Source organism: Anoplolepis gracilipes, chromosome 4 (genome assembly GCF_047496725.1).
Source record: "Anoplolepis gracilipes chromosome 4, ASM4749672v1, whole genome shotgun sequence".
Taxonomy (NCBI): Eukaryota; Metazoa; Arthropoda; class Insecta; order Hymenoptera; family Formicidae; genus Anoplolepis; species Anoplolepis gracilipes.
In genome coordinates, this window is record NC_132973.1 from 8,911,953 (window position 1) to 8,929,545 (window position 17,593).

At 27.9% G+C, this 17,593-nt stretch overlaps 1 protein-coding gene across 10 annotated transcripts; it reads right to left on the reverse strand.

Annotated features, from left to right (window-relative positions):
• Positions 1–2,032: 2,032 nt before the first annotated feature.
• On the reverse strand, positions 2,033–13,517 carry LOC140665275 (synaptic vesicle glycoprotein 2B). 10 transcript variants are annotated; one of them, XM_072891174.1, is made up of 14 exons: positions 10,214–10,420; positions 10,061–10,148; positions 9,543–9,586; positions 9,392–9,454; positions 8,931–9,092; positions 7,702–7,864; positions 7,141–7,262; positions 3,975–4,219; positions 3,442–3,599; positions 3,153–3,351; positions 2,953–3,067; positions 2,638–2,797; positions 2,379–2,506; positions 2,034–2,295 (listed from the first exon to the last, which is right to left on the reverse strand). In XM_072891174.1, coding segments are annotated over exons 2-14 (1,632 nt in total). In that variant the 5' UTR covers positions 10,063–10,148; positions 10,214–10,420; the 3' UTR covers positions 2,034–2,224. The 10 variants fall into 10 exon arrangements, with proteins under 10 accessions (XP_072747274.1, XP_072747275.1, XP_072747276.1 ...); XM_072891173.1 differs by lacking the exon at positions 10,061–10,148 and having other exon boundaries at positions 2,033–2,295; XM_072891168.1 differs by lacking the exon at positions 10,061–10,148 and having other exon boundaries at positions 2,039–2,295; positions 9,543–9,754.
• Positions 13,518–17,593: the final 4,076 nt, after the last annotated feature.

The following is a 17,593-nucleotide window of genomic DNA, read 5'->3' on the forward strand; positions in this document are numbered from 1 at the left end:
AATTTATGCAGGAAAAAAGATGAAAATTACAATCTGTAGAAAATTATAAAAATGGAAAAATTCTTTTAATTATAAGAAGAAAATGGAAACCAGTTTTACGTTCACACGTAAAAAAATTTCCCCTTATATGAATATAAAATATTAATTGTGTATAATCTTTTTTATTCTAGCTATATAATATTATATATATACAGAGTGTTCTATTCAAAAGTTTCCACCCTGTTTATTTTGTGATTAATTTTCGCGAAAAATACCGAAAGACGTCAATTTTGTTTTCAAGGGGGACGTATGAATACGATAAATGCAACGGTATTACTTCATTGTCTTCACAGGGATAGCTACCCTTTTAAAAATCTTAAATGGCAATAGGGGTCAAGTGGCATATCATTTTAAAGGTCTTTTGATTTTCTTTACAATCGTGTTAGTTTTTTTTTTTTTTTTTTTTTTTTAAAGGGATATTTTTCTAGATATTGTACTAAAAAGTTTCAGGTGTAAAAAAATTTAGATGCAAAGATATAATTTAGAGTAAATTTGTTTATTTTACATGTTATTTTAAATGTTCAAAATGTTCTTCTTAGGAGTTAAATTCGAAGATCTTGGTGACCTTGGTCAGTCGAGCAGATACTAAGATCTCCGGATTTAACTCCTCTGGACTTCTTTCTGTGGGAATATTTAAAATCTGTTATTTATAAAACACCAGTAGAAAATATAAATGATTTGCATCAAAGAATTGTACCGGAATGTAGAACCATTCCAGCAGATATCTTTAAAAATATACGCTTAGAGTTTAAGAATCTTTATTATTGTTTAACAAATAACGGAGAACATTTTGAACATTTAAAATAACGATTTTAAAGAGAATCAAAGGGCCTTTAAAATGATATGTCACTTGACCCTTATTGCCATTTAAGATTTTTGAAAGGGTAGCTATCCCTGCAAAGGCGATGAAGTAATACCGTTGCATTTATCGTATTCATACGTCCCCCTTGAAAACAAAATTGACGTCTTTTGGTATTTTTCGCAAAAATTAATTACAAAATAAACAGGGTGGAAACTTTTCAAATGAACACCCTGTATACAAGTAGCAACATCCTTGTCGTTGAATATAAAATTCCAACCAGATTCTTTGGTTCAATCTTTCTCTCTCAGTTTTCTTGTATTTATTGCTTGTTTCATTTCCGTAAAAAAATTATAAGGAATTGAATTTTATATTCAATACTTAGATTAATAATTTAATAAATTTTACAGAGTTCTACTTAGAGCTCTTTAATAACGCTATATAAAAATTATAAATTATCTAATTGTAAGTAAAGATCCAACAGCAATTAATTGTCATAAGATACTTAAAAAATTATAAAATAAATGTACGGAATATTAAATTTTTAATTAATTTTTAATAAATGATTAATGTATCACAGTTTTTTTTAATCTTTCAACTTAATGATTCATAGATATATTACTTTGCAACATCGATTCAAAATGATGGAAATTATAAATTATACATTAATGAAAAATTTATAATCAAATGCAAAATTTATTTTATTTTAAACAAACAATTTCATGTTAAGAAAATAAAGATAAAATATAATATATAATTATAAGATAATATATAATTATTCCATTTTTCATTATTATTCCATATTCCATTTCTTCGATTTTCACTTCAAATAATAAATTTCGCTACTTTTGTATTTTTTTGTGTTGCGTGCAAAACAAATTAATGGTGAATATTAATAATATAAGTTTATTATATTGCACTATTTATTGTATTACACTTCTCTACTTTATTTTTATTATACTTTTAACAAAAAATTACGATAAATATTATTGAGATCGATTCTGACGATGCAGAATTCTTTAAAAATATATTTTTCTAAGACATATAAATATATATAATAAAATAATTAATATATATATATATATATATATATATATATACAATATGCATGTTACATTGTGTGATTGTACAATCTATTCGCTACATTATGATATGTAAATATTAAATACAATAGATGAAGACAAATGATTCTTATAGATTAGAGACTATACATATGTGAACATGTTTATTTACATGATGAAAATATTAAGCACAATTTTATTATAAAAATAACAATAACAATAGTCATTAAAAAATACATAATAACAAAAATATATTTACATATTGATACTTTGCTAAAGAAATGAAACGTAGATATAGGTATCTATGATGTATATCTACGAAAGATTAAGCAATATCCTTTGCTTTGTCATCATCATTTTTCTTATGAGGTAGTATAATTACCAAAAATGCAGACACTAGAAAAATTTTAAACATAAAATTAAAATTTTTATGTTTAATCATAATACATTTGTGTAGACAACAAAACAATAATTTATACCTAAACAAGCCGAGCCGATCATAATGAATGGTCCTAGGCATGATAAATTGAATAAAATGGGGAATAATAAATTGCCTATTACTGCGCCTATTCTTCCTATCATCATGGTTATGCTGACTGCCATTGTTCTGTTTATAAAATAAAATAATAAGAATATATCATAAAATAAATACAAATAAATGATTTCTTCTTATTTAACGTTTAACACTTATTTAATACTTTGTATACTTCAAGTTAACGTTTTAAATTACTGCCATACCTTAGATATGTAGGAAAATTGTCAACAATAATATTAATAACAGTCGCACCACCTATACTTGACATAGCAACAAATACAGAAGATAATCCGAGAATACTGTTGGTATCTTCGGTCCAATAAAGTGAACCGCAGCAGGCAGCAGCAACAACGAAACAAATAGCTACAAAAATGTAATAATTATAACACAATTATAGATAGTTATATAGATTTTGCAGTAAAATTACGATATCGCAAACATTATCTCTCTTAGCTGATTTCATGAATAAAATCACCATTTATCTATTACTGCATTAATACAAATCATCGATATCTTACCCATTAGTTTCTTTTTTCCAACTACAGTAATCAAAGTACCAGCCAGAGTATAACCAATTACGCCTGTGACGGCGATAACAATAGAGTTAATGAAGACTTGAGAATTCAATTCCGCCTGAAATTGATATGCATATTATTTTTTTAAATTTGCTTTCTATAAATTGCAATCAAAGTTTATTCACATTAGAAAGGTAGCTTACCGGAACGCATGCAACTGTGCTATTGTTTATCGTCTCATTGACATATTGAGTAGAATTAAGATGCGATTTTTCTTGACCTAACATATAACAAAATGAAGGTTGCAAACCCGATATACGCTTGTCATTCTTCATTAGAGTACTCTTATAACTCTCAATCATTGCAAATAACTGTGGCATCCAAAGTCGCAGAGAGTTCGATCTGTACAGTTGCAATTGAGAAATGGTAAATTACTGTTAATTTCGTTTTTAAATTAAACTTAAGAAAAAAGAGAAGTCAATCAAAACCAACCCTATCGTTGCTCCCAATTGTATCGTCGATACAAGTATCAATCTGAAAATATTAGGTGGTAAGAAGAGAGGTTTCATCTGCTTCAAACAGTTTCGCAACTTGTCCTGCATGCATTTCTCAGAAGATTGGACGGAATATTCATTCTTAAGATATTTGATCTGTCAATTAAGGAATCATTAGCGAGCTCGACCGCTATTTAATTATTATTAATAAATTCAATGATCTCACAAACGTAATTATCATGCATACTTTATACCTTCATCAAAGAAATTTGATGTTTTACATTTTTAATTTAAACTTTCACATTTTATTGGCTACTTATTTAGTAATGCAAAATTATTAGTGCAATAAACGCTTACACTTTAATCAAACAGCTTAATTTCAAATTTGCTGACTTTAATAAAAAACTAAATTATATTTTAAAATCTATCGACTGTTTTCAAAACTATTTTCAAATTGCTTTCAAATAATAAAAAGCGTCTTAATATATTGTTATCTTTGAATATAAAATATATTATTATATACATAATTACCGGATATGAGTCAGGATCTTTTCCGGTATTGAGTGAATAGATTTTTCTGAATACATTTAATGCTTCATCATGTCGACCTTTCAAGATAAGAAAGCGCGGACTCTCTGGGAAAGCGAAAAAAGCGACGCACGCTAAAAATTCTGGTAACGAACAGACTGCCAAAAACATCCTCCACGAATTTATTTCTATAGCTTGATTAAAAAATGTTATGTTCCACTTGTATGGTAGTATGAGCCATGCTATACCTAAGAATAAAAATAATTAAAAAGGACATTTTATTGTATTTACTATCAATATACATATATAGTATTCACTATCAACTAATGATAGAAAGTTTATCAGTCTGTGTAAGTCTAACAACAATTTTAAAAAAGATCACCCAAATATAATTTTCACAAAAGCAGACAAGGGAAACATTACGGTAGCTATGAATAAAAACATTTATATAAACAAAGGGTAATTTAAGCGACGAAGACACAAGTACAAAAAAACTCGTGTAAAAAAATAGAATTGAAACTTAATAACGTTTTAAAAAGGTGATTAAAAAAATGAATATATAACGAAACAATATCATAGACTGAAATCTAGTGACGGTTCTTTACCAAAAGTCTATGGTTTACCGAAAATTTTCCGCTCCGAATAATTGTTTCATTTATTAGTAGCCCACTATACAATATAGCGAAATTTGTACAACAGATTCTATTAAACAGTCTTCCAACTGCGAGAAGTAACGTTAAAGATAGTTTCCAGCTCTATAATACATTGTCAAATATAGAAATAGATAATAAATACATTATGGCTTAGTTGGATGTCGTGTCTTTGTTTACGAATGTCCCGATAAAATTAACAATATTGAACATTTCAAACCTGTGGTCTTGTATACAAAAATCCACAAATTTACCAGAAGAAGAATCTTTAAACATAGTAAAATTCATAGTAGATTCCATTTATTTTACGTTCAAAAATAAGATTTACAAGCAAACATCTGAAACTCTTATAGGATCTCCTTTATCTCCAATTGTCGCGGATCTGATACTACAAGATTTAGAAAATAAAGCGTTATTTAAAATTGGTAAAAAAATTAAATTCTATCACTGTTACGTAGATGACATTTTATTATTTAATACTTGCTGTTGAAAAAGATTCACTACAAAGCAACGTAAAAATTTTTAATTTCTTTCACAAAAGATTACAATTTACCTATGAATTAGAGGATAATAGTATAAACTTGTTGGATCTAAAGATTGTTAATAATAGTTTAATTATTAATTGGTATCGTAAAAATATTTACTCAGGTAGATATTTATCCTTTCATTCGAACCATCCTATTTGTCACAAAATTGATACAGTTTACAGTTTAATTGATAGATTGATCTTATTATCACATCGGAATTTCCAACAGAAAAATATAACATTTAGCATTAACATTTTACTAAACAACAGGTATCCATTTATATTAAAATATGTTTCCATTAGAGTCAAAAAGAGTTATTATTCATCAAATTAAAAAATAACAATAATACAGACAGCAACATAGTTAATAGTTCAGATAATAGGACATTCACAGCAGTTCCGTACATAAAAGGTCTTTCAGAGAGTTGCAAAGTTTTTAAAAATTCTGAATTTTCGGCAGGTTTTAAATGTTTCAATCGTTTAAGTAAGTTTGTCAAGGTACACAAGGACACGAGTTCAAAATTGAAAGAAAACAATGTCATATACAAAATTACTTGTACAAAACAAATGTGAGAGGCTCTGTGAGAATAACAAACTAAGGGATAGTAGGCAAATAGGAGCCAAGCTCTGTAATTAGTGAGGATATAATCTCATTTAATATAAAGTCAAAATTAAACACTATTAAAATCTACAATTAAAATAGGTGCATGAAATTCTAATTTGTAATTAAAAATGCGAACGTTACAGCCATTTTTTGGCGCTCTTTAGCGCAAACATAAATAAAATAATACATTACTATTATTTTATTTATGTTTGCGCTGAAGAGGGCCAAAAATTGGCTGAAACGTTTGCATTTTTAATTATAAATTAGAATTTTATACGCCTATTTTAGCTGTAGATTTTAAGAGTGTTTAATTTTTACTTTATATTAAAAAATTAAATGACAAATTAAAAGACATTTAGAAACAAGAATAAAAGAATATAAAAACAAGATAAAACAACCATACGGTAATCCATCAGTCACAACTAAACACATTAAAAATGAAAGTCACACCATAGATTGGGAAAAAATTGAAATACTCGATCATGAACTCAATTATTATAAAAGATTAATCTAGGAGATGATCTTTATAAAAAAAAAAACAAAAAAATGGACTAAATAAAATTGATGATTTGGCAGCTTTGGATAACATATATTTTTCGTTATTAGAGTCTCTATAATGTTGTAGTGTGTCTCTCATAGTACATGTGTCTTCACCACTCTATACATATATAAATTAGCGACGATTATTTACACTCTCATTGTCGGATTAACAATACAGTGCTCAAGATGTTTTTAAATACATCACGACTCAAGTCATTGTGACGGTTTTAGATCTTATTGTTAGGAGACCTGATAAGCGTTACATATATTTTATTATCTAATTAATAAAAAAATATAATTGGTTACATCAAGATATTTGTAATAAAAACTTCAGAAACCGACTCTTTGGACAACTGATATTGGCTGATTGTATACAAGACTCCTAATTACAGCGCTTTATGATTAATGTATTTGTGACTGAAGAGACGCATGAAAACGTCGAAACGTCTCACTTTTGTAAACTCTTTTAATAAATGTGACCTATACATAATTTAAACACTGACTGTTTATCCACAGTTTAGCTGGTAACAGGCTACATAATTATTCCTTATTTTTTATAATTTACATTAACGAGCTTCGTTATTATATTTACATGTGTATTATAAAAGTACATTTTATTTAATGCAAATTTATTTATTTTTATTATAAAATATATTCTCGTATTTATGTAAAATAAAATCGTATATCTTTTATTATTTTTGTTAATTTTTAAAATAAATTTTAATTATTTTAATACTTGAATTTCACGATAAGCATGTTATAACTGTTCGCATTGCCCGCTTAAAAATTGTCGCTTTATAATTCAACCTTCGTTGATTCTCAGATAAGATGTGTCAAGGCTGCACTTACATGGTAGGGAAATGTTTCCAAGCGAGAAGAACACGCCAAGCCACATGTACGAGCGCGATCGATGGACCTCGTCATGTATCTCCGCCAAGTACGACATAAGCGCTGCGAACGGGCCAGATATGCTGTAATTTAATGAATGTCAACTCTTACGTAATATTTGTATTGTATACATTTTTATCCTATTTTTTATATATGTATATGTGTGTTACTATAATATTAACTTTTTTATAACTAGATTGAAAACGTATAACATGAATAATATAAATATAACATATATATTTGTTATATGTAATGAATTTATGGAATATTTTAATCTTTCTCTGGATATAAAAGAATTAATTACATTTATTATTGATATGGTTAATAATTAATTACTATTTATCTATATATATTATGTATAGATAAATAGTAATTAATTATTAACCATATCAATAATAAATGTAATTAATTCTTTTATATCCAGAGAAAGATTAAAATATTCCATAAATTCATTACATATAACAAATATATATGTTATATTTATATTATTCATGTTGGCAACGATCATCGATTCAAACTTACATGACGCCGTCAAAAAATTTGAATATTATTAAAACCCAAGAGGTATGCGAAAAGCACGTTGCCAAACTTAGCAAACCGGTAACCAAGTAACCACAGAACATTATTTTTTTACGGCCGAACGTATCGGCCATGCAACCCCAGAAAAACGCCGTGCTAATCATTCCTGAAACAGATTGGCAAATTAGTCGAGTCTAGCAATATAAATCTTTTGTCAAAAATTGGATCTAAGGCAAAAGATGAAAGAGATAGCGTGTAATCAACATTAAATTAACGTTTACTATATGCATATATAGAATACATTTTTTTAAGCAATATTAATTAATAAAATCCCGTATTAATGATATCTCATGAACGTATGACAGATCAGTGGTGGATTATTCGATAGGCACATGTCTAGGAGCTTTCAAGCCGAAACTTTTAACTAACCATATGCCTTTCTGTTTTATAAGAAATTCTACAATCGGGAATTATGAGACGCGAGATGTACATTTGCATAATAATTATATATAATTATGTTTTCAAAATGTATCACTTTTATATATTTTCCAGGCGTGGTATTAAATTAATTACTACTTAAACTTCTCACATTCTTATTATTTTCAACTTTAAGAGAGATATTTATGTAAATGTTCTGTTTTCTAATGATTCATTCTATATTTTTTCCATAATAAAATTTCAAGTGTATTAATTTTTTTTATTAATAACTAAAACGGATGTATATTTTTTTAAATCTCTCTTTTTCTCTCAAGCATAAATAATTTTTTTTATTAAAAGTAATTTTGCAATGATAAACTTTTGCGATTTTTTTTGTTTGTATAAGATAAATAACAATATGGAAAACATTGTCATTGATTTAGAGTTCTTTCGAGGCTACTGCAAGCGAGGCCGCCAAAATGGCTGTGCCAATGGGCTTATAAAGAATCTTAATCCGCCACTGGACAAATTTCTCTCATAAATTGTAAGCGATCGGCGAAAACAATCGGACAAAATAATTCAGCCGGTTGGAATTCGCATGCGACAAGAAATAAAATGCTACGGTATATTTACCGTGGGTTCGTGTTTGCCCTCACACTATTGCCTACAACGAACCGGCAGTGTACATACACCGCGTGATAATCATACACTCTACGTGTGCCAAACTCTGGCGCTCAAGGGCTCTCATCGAGTTCCCTCGCATCTGTAATAAACCGTTGTTATGCAATTATTAAGCGGATTAAAAATACCCTAACCTGCGAACGTCATCGAGTTCAGCAGTCCCTTGTCAAACATGGTTAATTGGAGATCACATTCGGCGGATGGTAACACGTAGGACATCACCGACGACGAGAAGATACTGGCGAAACTAGCTGGCAGCATCGCTAGTAGTAACAAATAATTAAATTTTCCATAACCTGGTAAAAAATACAAACACATATTAGTACATTTCATCAGTTTTTTTCCGACACGTTGTATCAAATATTCAAAGATTACATATTAACATATATGATGGATCATTGATGAGCTATCACTATAATATGATACATCGATAAATACTTACATTCAAGAATTCAATTAACTATAAATATTTGTCAAAAGTTGCATTAGACATGCAGCTTGTTTTTCGCGAAGTTAATGAAAATCCGCGCGTCGATGAAATAATTGATATTATGAAATACTGGCAACTTATAATTATGCGCAAATTTTTATTTACCTGTTGCTATAATTGCCCGTTCAAAATCTGCCGGAGCTAGATCTTCGACTTTTATATCCTCATCTATAAACAACCACAGCATTGAATTATGATAAATCTTGACCTAAATGTAGCCGTTTTATATTTATGTGGATTAAAATTGATATTACACCTGTTTGACAATGCATACGTCTGTATTTGAAGGGCGTAAATGTCCTAAATAGATGAAGAAGGCGTTCAAGAATCATTATTCCTGCCAGTTATCACCGAGTACAGTAACTCTCTCGCAATTAATTTCGTATTTTGATACTTGGGTATATTTATACGATCATGAGTAACTGTCAATATTGCCACAACGTGTGAAAATGCCGAAAATACGTATTTCTATTTAAATTAACAATAAGACTCTCAAAGGTAGTATTAATAACATATTTATGTTTTTTTTTCCATACCAAAATTTCATTTTCTGACTATTAATACTACCTTTATTTAAGTAGAAATACGTATTTTCGGCCTCACATATTGTCATGATATCACTGTATATCTCATTTGTCGCCAAAACAATGACATCAATTAAAACAAATATTTTAGCATTTTAATTAAATAAGAAACACAACAAGTTTATAAGATAATAATCCAGTATGGAAGATGAATCTTTCACAAAACACATTATAGAATGGTATCCATTACATTGTATATCATGCGAAAAACCTGTTTGCTCGTTTAATACGTATTCCTTAAATTACAATCATTGTAATACAAGCAGTTAATCGTTCTTCTACAAGACAGGGTAATATATTATTACAAGGTACGAAGCAAGAAATTTAATTACAATAAACGTACTTTGCGCAAGCAATTACATGCATAACTTTTATAAATCTTTCCGAAGAGCGTGGAACTAGTAAAATATGCTGATGCACGTTTTATTAAGTGAATTTACGTGATAACACTGGCAAGCAAATTCCGTCGTAATTATCTTGTTCCTGAAAATTACGCACAATCAAAAAGACGTGAATGTCGTCTGACGGGACGAGATCGACTAACGACTCATCGATATCTTTGCCAAAATATTTGCTTACGAATCTCCCACCATTATTTACAAGCATTAGCGAAATTGTCTGATACTCTTCGAATTTCCTTAGTGTTAACAAATTTTCTTTAAAATAAAATTTTGAATCTCTTAAAAAATTAATTTAATTAATGATAAATTAAAATTAAATTAAAGAACTGCAATATTTTAGACAGTAAAGTACTTTGACATTGAATTAATTTTAGACACATTTAAACAATGCATGTAATGCAGTAAAGTATGTACGTTATTTATTACATTTATATTATCGATTAGATAATACAGAACATTTAAATATTACGATTCCATATTAATATACGGAGTCATTTAAATTTAAAGCATTACAAATTTATATATCTGAAAATAATAACAAATAGAAAGTAATAGCAAACAAATGTATTTTAAATAAAAGTGGTTTGGTTCAAAAAAGCAAAAGATTTATTAGTTTAATTAAGTGTACATGCCAAGGTTGTGTAAAAATCTATTTTTTTCAAATGGGACCATTCTAATTTTTTTATAAATCAATTTCTCGTAATATTTTGCGTAAAAATTTATAAGAGTATGACCAAACATTGAATAGTTTATAAGATATTTTATACTTTAAATTGATGTAATTTTACATAAACTATGAAATATATCTCGTAAAATATTAATTTTTTAATTATAGCTTACTTTAATACTTTATGCACAGAATAATGAAAGGAATCAATTGATGTAAAAAAAAAAAACATAATTGTCTTTAAGGAAAATTTGTAACTACTTGTTGCAAATTTATATTTTTTCCTCCATTTAAAAATTTAGAGTGATCTTTATACAACTTTGAGAGGCACGTTTAAAGTCAAACTATTATTATAATATTCCTCTCCTTTTTTTCTTTTCGACTCAACAACTTTTATCTAAAACATTTTGTTAAAATGTATACTTTTCGAGATATAGAGTAATTTGTACTACTTGAAATGACTCAGCTTATATAATAACACGTATTGAAGTAATATAGGTAAAAACAAAACTGAATAGTAATAGTTGAGTTGGTGGAAAAGTTTGTCCTATTTTTGCAACTTATTTCAGTGAAATGCATATATTTGCATTTATGTCTTATAGATAATATGATTAACTATTTATACAATATAAGCTGACAATAATTATATTTTTCAGTAATCTGTTCTTTGCACAAATTAATTTTTTATAGGATAAAACAGAGGAAACTTTTATAGAGGAAACAAATAAGGAATTTTTAACTACGCCTAAGATGCTAAACACGTTACAATGAATATTTATCAGAGAGTATGTCAATGGATTCGTAACATAACTTTTTACGTTTATCTTCATGAAATTTGTTCCATTCCCTAACGTATCTTTCATGGAAATTGAATTCTATAAGTCTCCGATTTGTATTTTGCATTCTGAATTGTCTGTTTTCGCTAGTCAAACGCAAAGAACAAATAAACCAAAAATAAATAATGATATAAGTAATATAACGTAAACAAACCAATAATGGATTTAAATTATAAGGGGCAATTATTTCGGTTGTTCAGTGACAATATGTCAAATATTTGCCAAAAAAATCATGAAGCTTGATGCTTGAACTGTTTACTTACTTTGCATAAAAAATTTAAAAGATATTATACAAATAATGCATTGTTATTTTTTGATAAACAAGAGATTTTTATAAATTTTCAGTATATCACATTTAAAAAAATTAATATTATTTTGCAATAAATTTAATATCTTTATTTAAATGATACATTAAATATATGTATCGCCAGTTTTTAAATATATTAAAAGATATGAATCAAAATCTGATATTATTATTGCAAAAGTGTGCAAAATAATTAAAAATAAATAATAAGAATAAAGTTGTTATACAAAGATATCTAAGTCCATTTTTACATCAGATAAAAAATATTAATACGATTGTATTAATATGACCAATATTTGCTTTGATATTCCATTTTACCCATTTTATCATATAATAAAATAATCATGATTAATGGATTACGCTTGACTGACATATCTCGCGATCGTTTTACATTCGCACACAATTGAAAAAATATTATATGACATATGATTATAACATATTACCCATACATTTTTATTAACTATATTCGTGAATTATATTTTTTACAATCATAATATAATTACGTGGATAATTATGTAACAGATAACTACATTAGTCAGGTCAGAATAAAAAAAAATAAAAAAAAATTAGCCAAATAAATAAGCAAGAGAATATTAAAAATGTTTGCTTAATTAAGAAAAATTTATTATTATTATTATTACTATCAAAGAAATTGTCAATGTAACAAAGAGAAAAATTTGTTTATTTTCTTTCAGTCTTGCTTCAACCTGTGCATGGACACAATTAGTCAATAATTTACAAAAATTACTTCAACCGGAACAGACAATATTATCTTATAATAATACAAAATGTTTTTAAACGTGCGATTTCATATTTTGTCCAATAATAATTTAGTGAGTAGCTTATTATTTAATAATGCGACAAATAACATTGCTGCAAAAGCGGAAGTTAGTACTTCAAAAAAAATTCCTTAGTCCCCCATAAAAATGTCTCATTATTTAAATATGTGTTTAATATATTATAAAATATATACATAAAAGTAGACATTAGACATGAGAGATAATAAATAAAACTGTAATTAATTAAAGACATTTCTTTCAATAATTTGTTAGAAATTAAAGATATATTGTTCAGAATATAAATATATATGTAGTCTCCTTAATCAGTTGATATAGATTAAATTGTTATTAATTAATACAGAGAGAGAGAGAGAGAAAGAGAGAGAGAGAGAGAAAATTTCGTCGTCTAGAAAAGATAGAGTCTAAAATAAACACACAATTTTACTTGATGAGGAACTTGATGACAACTTGCCTTTCATTTCAGATATTACCGGCGGCTTCATTAAAATATCTTGATCTATCGTTTCTTCCTTTACGTGAAAAACTTGCGAAATAAGAGAACAAGGTGTGCAGTGATCGGAAGTGTAAGCTCGTATATATACACTATCCAACTTTTATTCGTCTTTTTGACCACTGCGCGTGCATCACCTTGAGGACGTTCTTTGGGGTACGTTTCTTCAAATGTGCATGTAGAGTGGTGCGTGACAGCCGGTAAACTGGCCGATTCGCAAGAAAAGTGCAGCCAAAGCGAAAGACGATGACGATTGATAACGGTGGGGCGATGACAGGAACAGGTTTCTTGAAAGAACCTGTACAATCTCGCGTAACGGCAAAAAAATGTCATCTCCCGCACCCACGAGTACAAGGGGAGGTCAGGTAAAAAAAGACGCAATTAACTCCAACTCTGTTATCTCTCGTAAGTCACCAGGCGAATAACGACTGCATAAACATTTGTTTTGTCCACAAAATCTACGTGTTCTACTGACACGTATATTTATAATAAAAACTTTTAAGCGAGTGAAAAAGGTTCTAAAAAATTCGAAAACTGTGTCTGAGAAATTATAATGTTTGTTGAGATTTGAGATATGTGTGCGTCGTCTGTTTTTCTCTGATAGAAACACTCCGTGTCTGTATAAGTTCATTAACCATACTGGTACAAATCTTGTCTGGAATTTCGTGTTACAAGGTTTAGAATCGGGATTCGGTTCGTAAATTAATGCTATTTACTTGTTTGACTACCCCATCGGTTTGCTGGTGCCGCACGTGTATTCTTCGCCAAGGATGGCAAGGATTTCGCGGAAACACTATCATGAAACACTATTAATAATGCATTAAATGCGTAATGATTATAATGATGTACAAGTAAGAGAAACAAAAATATCTAATAGACATTTATGTCTTACGTACATTCGATTGTCTTTCCGCTCAAAAGTATTACACCGTTGGATCCTTCTTTCTCTGTAAATTCACTTATCGCGGATGCCATCGCAGAAACAATACTGAAATCAGTATCGTCATAGATCTTGTACATCATTGATGTCCTGCATTATCAAAACTCTGTAAACAAAAATAATGATAACCGCATAATTTTCATCAAAATTTGTCGATTATCTTCCTCGCTACTATATATTCTTTAGTCATCTACGATTGTGTCAATCGTTAGATACAGAGAACAGAGATACAGAATACCGAAACGTGTACATTTCCAGTATTTTGTCCAACTACCATAAATAAAACTACTGAAATAACTGTCGCTTGGAGACAATCTGTCAAAAATAAATTATATAATCTGAGTAAAAAATAATCAATGGATAAACTGAATAAGAAATGACGTATGTTGAGAGAAGAGATAGTTGTAATTATCATAAATTATAATTATTTTGCCGACTTATTATTATGTATAAGTTTATTATTATTATAAATATGATAATAATAACTATAAAAATAGAGTCCTCATTCAAAATTCTTTTTACCATGCAGTATAGTTGATCCTTTTCTTTAGTGTTGAACAGCCTGTTAAAATAATATGAGCTAAATGAACTGAAAATGAAAACTGATTAAAATATATTGTTAATTAAATATCGCATTTAAATGTATTATATATATGATACGTAAATTATTTCAGTATATAATTTAATACAACTTAATGTAAAATTTCAACTTCACTTGCATATAAAACTATTAAATACTCACAATTTGTTTTATACTTTCTAAAAAAATACATGACAATATCTTATCTTTAGGCACATAAAAGATATCTGTTCATCGTTAATATTATATAAATATATAATTATATAATCTATTTGAATTATTATTTCTTACATGTAAAATATAATCTTGTAATGCAACTTAAATTTTATGAGATGCTCTTACAAACATCTAATAATCGTATAATAATAATTCTTTTACGAAAATATGTTTTAGTTTCTTTTGATCTTTACTTTATCACAATAATTGTGTTAGGACGTAGGAAATTGGGGTAGAAAAATTTGTATAGCATTATAATATGCGATCTGTAATTACATTAACAGATAATTATGTACTGCAATTATATAATGATATATGTATAATTATCTGCAAATAACTGATAACAATACAATATACAATTGAGAATTTGTGAAAAAACATAAACGGTATAGCAATTTCAATGTATGGTTTGACATTATATACTTATATGATTCGGTTTTAATCGGCTTAAAAACTAATCCTTGTGTCACAAAGTTACAATCTGCGCTATCATAATTGTAATTGAAAAAGACAATATCGCGAATTTTTCCTTTGTACAGGATCGCCCCAACTAGCTATGTATATTTCTGACGAAACTATTAATGAAAATTACTTCATACTAAATGAATTATTCATATTTCAAGAAATATGCGTTATAGTATGTTAATATAGTAACTTATGTTATTAGTAACTTATGTTAATTAGTAACTTATGTTAATTAGTAACTTATGTTAATTAGTAATTTATGTTAATGTATACAGTTTTTGCTTTTTTTAACATCTATGGAAAAATGAAACTCGTTACCTTTGTGATAATTGTTCAAAAATTTACATTTTTAATTTGCTATGAGCGATGTAGCCACGTGTATTTGTAACTTTGTATTTTCTATGTTATTAATAAAATAGCAAAATCTCAAAGAATTAAAATAGATCAATTGTGTGCATTAAATCGTAAATGTGTGCTTGGACTATGCGATTGTTGCGAGAAAAATAGCCATTATAATGTTAATACCGCCGCTTCTTTACTACGTGACTATAATAATCTGAGAATATGAAAAATATATCGATTAAATCCAATTTTTTGTATCTCTCATTTCCCCCCCCCCCCTCCCCCCGATTCTTAAAAAAAAAAGAATATTCTTATATTTTTTCTAATTTAATTTCTTACATTGTCGATTTTTAAATTTGTCTTTTTATATAATACTTATCTCCGTAAATCTTTCTTAAATATAAATTTTTTGTACATTACAAAAACGAGCGAAATTACACGCTCGATATAAACTCAATAAGGATATTATATTTCTCGACGCTAGTGGAAGGTGTCATAACTATTCTCAAAACTACCGAAAGACCGCGAATCGTCTGAAATTTCGAAAAAAGAAACAACGAAAATCGCCGAAACATTCCCACATGTCCTGAACTAAAATTGATTGATGTAACTTCAATAACAAATATTGCAAGCGTGAGATTAAAACACATTTCATAATAAAATTATTGCTTAGAAAACATATTATTTATCTCGGTTAAATATGAATCATTAATATCATTCAGTGATCAGTAATAATAATAATATTCTTAGACAAACGTCTTCATATACATTCCAGAACTATATCATTAATAAAAGATGCAACAAACCTAACCGGCAACGTATAAAATATTCGTTATCAATAATATTGTATTTATAGAAAAGTGCTAAAAATTCGTCGCACATATATTATTAAGTAAAAATTCGCTGGATATCGAGAATATCGCTTTGAATTAACAATGTCTGCTTGACGAATTACTTGCATATGCAAGCGAATTCTCCCTGTACGTATAAAGAATCTAATTAGCAATTAATCCTCGCGGTATTTATTGTGAATACATTAAATGATAACTATATCACGCGCCACATAATTTACAATTGATCCGGCGGACTTCGATTATACGCAATTTATTTCCGGCATCAATCCTGCGCTTCGTTATTTGCACTTTTGTAAACAGTGCTGTCTACAAAAAAGCATTAATCAGTCTGCATTTTATCTCGCGTTTTGTATAAAAGGAAGTCCTTTTATATAATGGATCCTTTTAATAATAGATTCTTTGATTAAATTGATGTCAGCTTCCAATTTCGATAATTTTACAGTTGTACTTATAAAATAATTTTATATATTTCATAATTTACAACAATAGTTTCCTTAATTCTATAAAAAATAATAAATCAGAAAATACGTCACAAAACTGCAAGTAAATACAAAAATATAATCTTTTGATAAACATTTCTGATGATCACATATAATAAGACATATATGTCTTATAAAATAATGAATCAGAAAAAATGCAATTATAATGCATGGTTTTTAAAGAATTAAGATATATATGTACATGTAATAATTATATACAAATTATAAACAAATTATAAATCGTTTATAGTGCGTAGTAGTTTTATAGTCTGAAGCTATCAAGTTGCGAAAGAGCGCGTGTTTTCCTATAAAGCATAAGAAGACTTTGTACTGTGAATGAAAATAACTT

Bases quoted from the DNA above. Each gene is read 5' to 3' on its own strand.
- LOC140665275 (XM_072891168.1), bottom strand. From the start codon at position 9,618: ATGATTCTTGAACGCCTTCTTCATCTATTTAGGACATTTACGCCCTTC. The intron at 9,093-9,391 runs GTAAATAAAAAT...ATTTTTTACCAG, and splicing joins ACGGGCAATTATAGCAACAG to GTTATGGAAAATTTAATTAT. The intron at 7,865-8,930 runs GTTAGGGTATTT...AATCTGTTTCAG, and splicing joins GAACTCGATGACGTTCGCAG to GAATGATTAGCACGGCGTTT.